The sequence below is a fragment of the Oncorhynchus mykiss genome, chromosome 23, assembly GCF_013265735.2.
Source record: "Oncorhynchus mykiss isolate Arlee chromosome 23, USDA_OmykA_1.1, whole genome shotgun sequence".
Classification (NCBI taxonomy): domain Eukaryota; kingdom Metazoa; phylum Chordata; class Actinopteri; order Salmoniformes; family Salmonidae; genus Oncorhynchus; species Oncorhynchus mykiss.
The window spans coordinates 34,636,974-34,648,498 of record NC_048587.1 but is presented as its reverse complement, the minus strand read 5'-3'; the positions used below and the strand labels follow the sequence as shown (position 1 = coordinate 34,648,498).

The 11,525-nt window shown below is 42.0% G+C and overlaps 1 protein-coding gene across 2 annotated transcripts in view; it reads right to left on the bottom strand.

Annotated features, from left to right (window-relative positions):
- Window positions 1-217: 217 nt before the first annotated feature.
- Window positions 218-11,525, bottom strand: part of zfand4 (zinc finger, AN1-type domain 4) — a 28,905-nt gene continuing 17,597 nt past the window's right edge. The window contains exons 9-11 of one of the 2 annotated variants that reach the window (XM_021580832.2): window positions 11,378-11,429; window positions 4,562-4,679; window positions 218-2,877 (exon numbers count right to left, since the gene is read on the bottom strand). In XM_021580832.2, the coding sequence (XP_021436507.2) occupies window positions 2,742-2,877; window positions 4,562-4,679; window positions 11,378-11,429 (306 nt within the window). In that variant the 3' untranslated portion in view covers window positions 218-2,741. Of the gene's footprint in view, window positions 2,878-4,437; window positions 4,475-4,561; window positions 4,680-11,377; window positions 11,430-11,525 lie in introns of those variants that run through there. The other variant, XM_021580836.2, reaches the window with a different exon arrangement.

The following is an 11,525-nucleotide window of genomic DNA, read 5'->3' as shown; positions in this document are numbered from 1 at the left end:
GCTAAGAAGCTATTTCGGTTTCTCTTTGATAAATTGTATTTAAAACAATCACTAAGGTACTTAATTTTTAGCCAGAAATGATTTGATAGAGAAAACTGCTGCATTGGACCTTTAAACTACATTCAAGTACAATGACAACTGCTGAACCTGTAATGGCTGCATCCACATTAGACATTTACATTCCAGTCATTTGACAGATGCTCTTTACACAGACAAATGACCAGTTCTTGTAATCACTTTTTATTTTTTACTATTCATTCAAACAAGTTAACACAGCCATATGTTAGATTATTCCAGCCCTCCAATATAGTAACTAAACGTTTTTTGCAACAGCTGTGCAATTTAAAATACCATTTAATTTTTTTTATGGCAACCATAAACCAAAATTCTATATTCCTTCCCCTGCTACCATACAGCATGTTTGACATGCTATTTGCATACTTATGTCAAAGCTGATCTTGAATTAACATGAAAGTAATCCATTTTATAGTTTCTCATCAACGGGGAGTGTTCAGTATTAGTTCATTTAGTAGAAGACGCGTTGTAACATTGATGCCAGAAGTGGCGAGGAGAGAGTGCCTTCAGAAAGTAGTCACACCACTTTACTTTTTCCACATTTTGTTGTGTTGCAGTCTGAATTTAAAATGGATTACATTGAGATGTGTTTGTCACTCGCCTACACACAGTACCCCATGTCAAATTGGAATTATGTTTTTTAGAAATGTTTACAAATAAAATTATAAGCTGAAATATCTTGAGTCATTAAGTATTCAACCCCTTTGTTATGGCAAGCCTAAATAAGTTCAGGAGTAAAACTGTGCTTAAGTCACAAACTGCATGGATTCACTCTGTGAGCAATAATATTGTTTAACCTGACTTTTGAATGACTACCTCATCTCTGTACCACACACACAATTATCTGTATGATACCTCAGTCAAGCAGAGACCTTCAAACAAAGATTCAACCACAAAAGGCCAGGGAGTTTTTCCAATGCCTGGCAAAGAGGCACCTATTGGTACATAATTGGGCTTTATATCTTTTGGCCATGTGAAACCGCTCTTAAATTTGGCCCATAGAGCTGGTAGGCAGCCATATTGGAAAACTGCTGCCCTAGAGTGTTTCAGCTAATGTAGATACGTAAAAAAAAAAGAAAAAAAAGCAGACATTGAATATCCCTTTGAGCATGGTGAAGTAAATTACACGTTGGATGGTGTATCAATACACCCAGTCACTCCAAAAAATACAGGCGCTCTTCCTAACCCAGTTGCTGGAGAGGAAGGAAACCGTAAAGGACTTCACCATGAGGACAATGGTTACTTTAAAACAGTTACACAGTTTAATGGCTGTGATGGGGGGGGGGGGGGGGAATCTGAGGATGTATCAACAACATTGTAGTTACTCCACAATACTAACCTATTTGCTGAGTGCAAAGGAAGAATCCTGTACAGAATAGAAATATTTCAAAACATGCATCCTGTTTGCAGCAAGGCACTAAAGTAATACTGCAAAACATGTGGGAAAGCAATTAACATTGTCCCGAATACAAAACGTTAGATTTGGGGAAATCCAATGCAACACATTACTGATTACCACTCTCCATATTTTCAAGTAAAGTGGTGGTTGCATCATGTTATGGGTATGCTTGTAATCGTTAAGGCCTGGGGAGTTTATCAGGATAAAAACATTTACTAAATGGAGCTAAAAGGTAGGCAAAATCCTAGAGGAAAACCTGGTTCAGTCTGCTTTCATACAGATACTGGGAGATTAATTCACCCTTCAGCAGGACAATAACCTAAAACACAAGGCTTAAATCTACTTAATCATCTATGGTAAGACCTGAAAATGGTTGTCTAGCAATAATCAACAACCAAATTTGACAGAGCTGGAAGAATTCTTAAAAGAATAATGCGGCAATATTGTACAATCCAGGTGTACAAAGCTCTTAAGAGACTTACAGCTGTAATCGCTGCCAAAGGTGATTCAAACATCCATTGACTCAGGGGTGTGAATACTTAAGTAAATGAGATTCATTTTCAATAAAGGTGCAAAAATGTCTGAAAACATGTTTTCACTTTGTCAATATGGGGTATTGTGTGTAGATGGCTGTAACAACAAAATGTGGAATAATTCAAGGGGTACTGGATATAAAAACATGATTGACAGTAAGACAACAAAAACAGTTATTTAAAACGACAAACACAGAACTGCAAGAGCCTACAAAAAAACAAAAAGTCAAACATTGGTATATAAATATGATAATTCTAAAGTGCATCTCTCAAAGACTTGTCGCATGAAAAAGTGATCTGCAGTCCTATTTTAAGAAAAACAAATCTGACAAAATAAAAAAATTAAAAATACGGATAACGTTTACGCTTGGAGATGTGCACTTCTGTTCCGTTAAAACATGAAATAAAACGGACATCTTCTGCTTTAAAAAAACATCTATGTATAGTACATGCAATACTTTTTTGCTAAGGAAAAATATCAAGGTTACAATATACGAAGAAAGTGGATCACCAGTTTGTTCACATTGTCCGGAGCAGAGGTGATAGCTAGCTAATAAAGTTTGTGTGCTAATATTCTCTGTTCTGTTTTGTTCACACTTGGCATTTCAATGTCATTAAGTTAAACTTGGTGATTAAAAAGCACACAATGGTGATCAAGATCCTTCCTTTTTGTTTTTAATCATTCAGGTAAATCGAGGAAGGAGGAGTGCAGGGATAGAGGGGGGGACAGGGGCTCAGATCTTGGGCAGCTTGGGAGCGTTGACGATGGGGTTAGTTTCCTGGAGGAAGCGGCGTCCGGCGCTCTTGTAGTTGTACGTGCAGTCGTGGGTCTCCGCGTAGCGGTGGGTGGCGCAGAAGTTGTTACCACACCTGAGAAAACAGAGGAACACAACAGCCCTATTTATATATGCCACTCGGACTGTTATCCAAAGTGACTTACAGTACAATGAGAGCATACCTTTTTAATTACAGTACAATGACAACATACCTTTTTAATTACAGAACAATGAGAGCATACCTTTTTAATTACAGTACAATGACAACATACCTTTTTAATTACAGTACAATGACAGCATACCTTTTTAATTACCGTACAATGACAGCATACTTACATTTTTTGGGGGTGTTTAGGAGGTCACAGCAGGAATTGAACCCACAACTTTAGCCTTGCTAGTGCTGTGCTCTTACCAACTGAGCGACACAAAATTATTAGAAACCCACGTCTTTTATGGCCATATGGAATCTGGCTGGTAAAGGGTCCTTCTAAACATCATCAATACCTTGATGTCTGCATTTTCAATCAATTACAAAATCGATTACATCTCAGTTGACACATTCAGTCAATTATGAGCCCAGTACTGATTCTTCTGGATACTTATTTCTAACTTTTTTTAAACAGCTCCAACCCTTCTCTATCCCAGAGGAACTGAAAGAGAGATAACAATCCACTTGTGTAGAAAAACTGGACTTCGGCCTCCCGAGTGGTAGAGCGGTCTAAGGCACTGCATCTCAGTGCGTCACTGCAGTCCCTGGTTTGAATCCAGGCTGCATCACATCCGGCCGTCATTGTAAATAATAATTTGTTCTTAACTGACTTGCCTAGTTAAATAAAAGGTTCAATTTAAAAAAATAAGGCCCACTCCACATTGCTTTAACTGTGACTCATATCGGTTTTCAAATAAGGGAGAGACTATAGAACAGGGATCAACCAGATTCAGCTGCGGGAGGATTTTTTCTTGAGCGGATGGCCAGGGGGCTGGAACATAATTACTAATCATTTGCAGACTGAAAACGCAAGAAGCCCAGACATATATAATATTTGACTAAAACATCATTTCAAACCTTGCATACATTTGTATACAACCACATAGCTCTCTATTATTTGCGGGAATACTTTGGAATGGATTTATCAAATTACAATAACTTGGAGTTGATTAGCTGGTGTTTTACAACAAACCTACTAAAGATAGACGATTGAGACACACACACCAAGTGGAACACTTATCACAGTTAGATTACTCAGCACTAACCAATCACAACTTCAATCTTTTGAACACAGCTTGACTCCAGACGGTTATAGCATTATGACAAGAGATTACCCAGTTCCAGTACACCCTGTTGCATCACAACCACGCACTGTGTGCCCTAAGCAATGACGGGAGGTTGTGATACTTGATACTGGGGTTGTGGTGGTGACTGGTGAGGGAGTATGCGATATCGTGCTGTTGATGACATGAACACTACTGGACAGGAAAAACGCCTGGCATAGTCTAGGCATACCGAGCAGTAGTAAAGATACACACATAAAACAGACAATATTGAATTAGAATGAGTAATGAGGGAGGGAGTAAGGGGGGGGGGGGGGGGCTGGTAGGGAGTGGGAGAGAGATAGAGAGAGGGTGAGGAGAGGGCTGGCACAGAAGTGTTTTTTCCTACCTTGAATTCTTAGCTGGTAGTTGAGGGCAGGCTTTTTGACAAATAGGAAGAATGGAAGATGGAGTGTGAGAGAGTGATGGAGGGAGGGAGAGAATGATAGAGGGATTGAGAGATGTACCTGCACTCGTAGCTGGTGGCGAGACCAGTCTTCTTGCCACAGAGGAAGCAGTGTTTAGAACTCTTCTTCTTCCTGCTCAGCGGGACCTTGACTGGAGGCAGGTGATATGTCGGGGTGCCTGGAAGAGATAGTAACACAGGATAGTTGTGTTCTACTTTGAGGAAAGAAGTTCTGGTTTACTTTGAGTAAACTAAATAATATAGTAAGCCAAGAACACTGAATAAAACTAAAACATATCAGGAGCAGTCAGTCAGGCCTGGTGTATCAACATGAAATTACATTTAGTTACCTAACTATTACTACGGCAACATGAAAACGAAGAGACTTAAAATAAATGTATCGATTGGGTCTGGTGAGGGAATCGCATGGAAATGGTTATTTTCCTACTATTAGTAGCTTAGACACTAAAACTTGTTTTAAAAAATATGGAAATAATAACTGGAAATATTTAATTATATACATTGTTAAAGTTTTTTTTCCCCCAAACACATATTTCACACTCGTTCACAAGCTGTGAAAACTGTTCTCTTTTCCAGCTCATAACTATTCCAACACAAGTCACTCTCTGCCCAAGACAATCACACCCGTGGATGCAACCTTGTTCAGTTTACAAGGCGTGGAGATAAGGTTCATGGGCAAGGGTAACAGGACAGAGAAAAAAAAAAGGGGGGGGGGGGGGGAGACAGCAAGAGTGAGCAAGAAAGACAAACAGCAGACAGAGAGAGAGATGGACAGAGAGAGAGAAACAGAAAAAGAGAGTTCACAGAGCTGGAGAGCGACATGGTGGAGCTCAGAGAGCTAGTCCACATAATCCAGACAGAACAAACTCACAAAACAGACCAGCACAACACCACCCCCCCAACAAGACCTGGAGGGCAGCAGGTGGAGATGGATATCAGAGATCCGGCTGCTATACGGACTGAGGTGGGAGAACTTAATTATTAAAAAGAGGCACACATGGCACTGCAGGACGAGGTCAGAAAGCTGAGCTGGGACAGAGAGCAGGACACTCCCACAGACAAGGCAGCAGAACAGCCCACCTCAGACCAGAACCACAATGGGATAGACAACACAGGACCCACCAACCCAACTCCCTCCCAACAGCCCTCCTGTCAGCACCCCCAATCGCACTCCTGACAACACCCCTACACACACAAAAGCCAGAGATCGTGCTCCTCATTGACTCAAATGGCAATTACATTCAAGAGGATAAACCTTTTCCCAAACACAAAGTGGCTAAACTCTGGTGCCCAAACACTAGGCATGCCCTGGAGCTCCCCAGCCACATCATAATTCACACAGGCACTCGAGTGGCGCTGCGGTCTAAGGCACTGGATCTCAGTGCTAGAGGCTTCACTACAGACCCTGGTTCATTCCAGGCTGTATCACAAACATCTGTGATTGGGAGAGCACAATTGGCTCAGCGTTGTCCGGGGTAGGCCATCACTGTAAATAAGAATGTGCTCTTAACTGACTTGACTAGTTACAGCAGGAAAGGGTGGCAACAGCACTCGAGGGAACTATTAAAAAAAGCTTCTTCCACTTTCTCCAACGCACAAGTGGTTATCTCCACCCTGTTACCACAAAAATACTTTCATCCTGCTACCATATAGCAAGTATTTCGTAAGACTGTGCCTCAAAACCTAATACCTGGCCCACCACTCCACCCTGGACTTGAAGCCTTTACGACCAGGTCCACCTCCACAAGGCAGCAATCAAAACTTTTGCCAGGAAGGACATCTCCAGCATCTCACACAGGGGCAACAGAGAAATGGACACCCCTCCCAGCCCAGCGAGACACCCTCCCAGACCTGCAAGAGCCCCTCCTGAAGGACCTGCACCAAGAGAACCCACGCCAAGAGGACCTACACCCAGACCACAGCTTCACCAGCCAAACAAACTCTGAACACACCTTATATAGGCCCCCCCATATCAGACCTATGCCCCTTCTGCCCCCCGCGGCAAGGACCTCAACATGACAGCAGGATGTATGCTCAGGCCGTGAGCAGAGCAACAGGCCCAACCTCCACTATTACACCTGCCCAAGCCCCATCCTGCAACCTAAGAGGTATGTATCAGATGCTCTACTCACGTTACTGTGATGGTCTGGGCCTAAACCTCTCAAAAACAACACTAGACACTATGGAACAAAAAGCCTTCTCATCCTGGAATATACAAGGTCTGAGGTCATCTGCCTTTGGCCTAAAGAGCAGGAACCCAGACTTCATCAAAGAAATTGGAAATACTGACATTGTCATCCTACAAGAAACATGGTATAGAGGAGACGGACCCACTCGTTGCCCTCTAAGTTACAGAGAGCTGGTAGTCCCATCTACCAGGTGTGAAACAGGGAAGAGACTCAGTGGGTATGCTAATTGTGTATAGAGCAGACCTAACCCCACTCTATTAAATTAGTCAAAACAGGAACATTTTACATCTGGCTAGAAATGAATATGTGCTACCTAAATATCCCCAGTAGAATCCCCATTCTTTAATGAAGAAAGGTTCTCCATCCTAGAGAGGGAGATCAACCATTTCCAGGCTCAGGGACATGTACTAGTCTGTGGCGACCTACATGCCAGAATTGGACAAGAACCCGACATCCTCAGCACACAGGGGGACAAATGCATACCTGGAGGTGACAGCATTCCCTCCCCATATGCCCCCGTAGACAACTACGACAACATAACCAACAAAAACAGGTCACAACTCCTACAGCTCTGTCGGACGTTGTATATGTACATAGTCAATGGTAGGCTTCGAGGGGACTCCTATGGTAGGTACTAGAGGTCGACGATTAATCGGAATGGCCGATTAATTAGGGCCGATTTCAAGTTTTCATAACAATCGGAAATCGGTATTTCTCGACACAGATTTGGCCATTTAAAAAAATGTTTTTTACACCTTTATTTAACGAGGCAAGTCAGTTGACGGCCTAGGAACGGTGGGTTAACTGCCTCGTTCAGGATCAGAACGACAGATTTTCACCTTGTCAGCTCGGGGATTCAATCTTGCAACCCTACGGTTAACTAGTCCAACGCTCTAACCACCTGCCTCTCATTGCACTCCACGAGGAGACTGCCTGTTACGCGAATGCAGTAGAAGCCAAGGTAAGTTGATAGCTAGCATTAAACTTACCTTGTAAAAAACAATCAATCAATCAATCATAATCCCTAGTTATAACTACACATGGTTGATGATATTACTAGTTTATCTAGCGTGTCCTGCGTTGCATATAATTGATGCAACGCTGGGGGATGATTTAACAAAAGCGCATTTGCGAAAAAAGCACAACCATTGCACGACTGTACCTAACCATAAACACCAATGCCTTTCTTAAAATCAATACACAGAAGTATAGATTTTTAAACCTGCAGATTTAGCTAAAAGAAATCCAGGTGAAATTGTGTCACTTCTCTTGCGTTCATTGCACACAGTTAGGGTATATGCAACAGTTTGGGCTGCCTGGCTCATTGCGAACTAATTTGCCAGAATTTTACATAATTATGACATAACATTGAAGGTTGTACAATGTAACAAGAATATTTAGACTTAGGGATGCCACCCGTTAGATAAAATACAGAATGGTTCCGTATTTCACTGAAATAATAAACATTTTGTTTTCGAAATGATAGTTTCCGGATTCGACCATCTTAAATGACCAAAGGCTCGTATTTCTGTGTGTTATTATGTTATAATTAAGTCTGTGATTTGATAGAGCAGTCTGACTGAGCGATGGTAGGCAGCAGCAGGCTCGTAAGCATTCATTCAAACAGCACTTTCGTGCGTTTTGCCAGCAGCTCTTCGCAAGCACAGCGCTGTTTATGACTTCAAGCCTATCAACTCCCGAGATTAGGCTGGTGTCACCAATGTGAAATAGCTAGCGGGGTGCGCACTAATAGCATTTCAAACGTCACTCGCTCTGAGACTTGGAGTAGTTGTTCCCCTTGCTCTGCATGGGTAACGCTGCTTCGAGGGTGGCTGTTGTCGATGTGTTCCTGGTTCGAGCCCAGGTATGGGGTGAGGAGAGGGATGGAAGCTATACTGTTACACTGGCAATACTAAAGTGCCTTTAAGAACATCCAATAGTCAAAGGTATATGAAATACAAATGGTAGAGAGAGAAATAGTCCTATAATTCCTATAATAACTACAACCTAAAACTTCTTACCTGGGAATATTGAAGACTCATGTTAAAAGGAAGCACCAGCTTTCATATGTTCCCATGTTCTGAGCAAGGAACTTAAATGTTAGCTTTTTTACATGGCACATAATGCACTTTTACTTTCTTCTCCAACACTTTGTTTTTGCATTATTTAAACCAAATTGAACATGTTTCATTTATTTGAGGCGAAATTGATTTTTATTGATGTATTATATTAAGTTAAAATAAGTGTTCGTTCAGTATTGTTGTAATTGTCATTATTACAAATACATTTTTAAAATAATTGGCCGATTAATCGGTATCTGCTTTTTTTGGTCCTCCAATAATCGTTATCGGCGTTGAAAAGTCATAATCGGTCGACCTCTAGTAGGTACTCCTGTAGCTCATCTCTTGGCAGTAGTACTGTAGACGACTCCGTGTACAATGTAAAACACAAAAGAATGCATATAGAGCAAAAATAGTCTGATACCTGCTAATTATCAAAATCCAGAAAAGAGACGTTAATTTCTACAACCACCTAAAAGGAAGCAATTCTCAAATCTTCCATAACAAAGCCATCGCTTATAGCAAAATGAATGCGAAGAAGAGCCCCCTAAGCAAGCTGGTCCTGGGGCTCTTTTCACAAACACAAACAGACCCCACAGAGCCCCAGGACAGCAACACAATTAGACCCAACCAACTCATGGAAAACCAAAAGATAATTACTTGACACATAGGAAAGATGGACAAAAAACAGCGCAAACTACAGCATAATGCTATTTGGCCCTAAACAGAGAGTACACAGCGGCAGAATACCTGACCACTGTGACCGACCCAAAATTAAGGAAATCTTTGACTATGTACAGACTCAGAGAATAGCCCTGTTATTGAGAAAGGTCGCTAAAGGCAGACCTGCCTCTCAAGAGAAGACAGGCTATGTGCACACTGCCCACAAAATGAGGTGGAAACTGAGCTGCACTTCCTAACCTCCTGGCAAATGTATGACCATATTAGAGACACATATTTCCCTCAGATTACACAGACCCAAAGAATTTGAAAACAAATCCAATTCTGATAAACTCCCATATCTACTGGGTGAAATACCACAGCCATCACAGCAGCAAGATTTGTGACCTGTTGACACAAGAATAGTGCAACCAGTGAAGAACAAACACCATTGTAAATACAAACTATATTTATTTTCCCTTCTGTACTTCAACTATTTGCACATCATGATATTTGTAATGTCTTTATTCTTTTGGACATTTTGTGAGTGTAATGTTTACTGTTTCTGACAGACAGAGACCGGCCGGCAGACAGGCAGAGACCGGCCGAGAGACAGACAGAAAACGACAGAGACCGACAGACAGACAACGACAGAGACCGGCCGGCAGACAGGCAGAGACCGGCCGAGAGACAGACAGACAACGACAGACAGACGACAGAGACCGACAGACAGACAGATAATAGGGATGAAGGCCAGGCATAATAGGACTGATATAAAAGGAAGGTTAGTGTGACACAGCAGACAGGAGAACCTCCCACCCAGGCAATGGGCCATGAGATTGGATGTTGAGTTGTGTCCTCCTCACTAATCTGCTCTGATATACTGCTACAGAACATACTCAAAAGGCCATCCAGACTAAGACGAGCTGTTTGAAGGGAATCAGTTTGAGCAAGGCGAGACACATAATAGCTAATCTTGATTACATAATGAGTAGTTATTTGGGATGCAAGGTAATTGTAGATTAGTGATCAGTGAAGTTCGACTGCATGTAGCCAAACACGTTCTGCTGTCCTTGGCTCATTGTGTGGTATGTGTGTCTAAACGTAAATCTCCTCTCCTGTTGATGGTGCTCATTCTGCAGCTGTATCATATTAATACTGAATGCCATTGCCATGCAACGCTGCAATGCTCATATAACATGCATTGGCTGCTTTCACATAATACTCCCGTGTGTGTGTGTGTGTGTGTGTGTGTGTGTGTACTTGCTGTATGTGTAGTGTGTGTGCCTTTACTGGCACCAACCCTAGGTCAGTGAGCTGTTTTGTTACTGTGTACATGCGTTCATGTGTGAGTGTGGTGTGTCTGTCCATGCGGCCTCAGTCTGCCTCTACCCCTAGGTCTGTCAGAGAGCTGTTCCGTTTCTTTCTGACAGTGTGTGTGTGTGTATGTTGGTGACTGCCCACCCTGCATCACCAGGCCAGAGACACAAAGGCAACAATCCGCAGGGCAGCCTAATGCTGCAGACAACAGGCCCGGTGCTAGGCTACTAGCATAATAATGTTGCTTTCACAAAGATTTGGGTGGAAACCGCACAAGCAACGAGCAGCTTTATTCATCTCAATAAACAGGGTATAAATAGAACCACCAACCCTGGGTGATTTTGATTATATTTGGAATTGTCATAAATGGATCACATTCCCTCTTGGATTCAATGAGATGAGGATCTGAGAATGACTCATACTCTAATTCTTATTAGGATTAAAGGACAAAAAAATATACATTAAAGACTTGTTCTTCTTTTGAAAAGACACCCTATTCCCTAGTATATAGCACACTACTTGTGATTGGGGCTTGCATTTGAAATGGCCAGCTATTTCCTAGTTCACTACTCAAGACTACTTTTGATCAGACTCAGGTCCCTGAGTTTTTAGGGTTGTCTCACTCACCTAGTCTTCTTATTGAACTGGAGCCTCCAGCTGATCCCAGGCTGTTAGTTGACTGAAACGATGAGAAGAGGTTTCAGACAAGGTCAATAGAGTACCACGAAACACAGCCCTTATTTTAAGTGTTTCTAAAATACCCTATGGGAAAAAT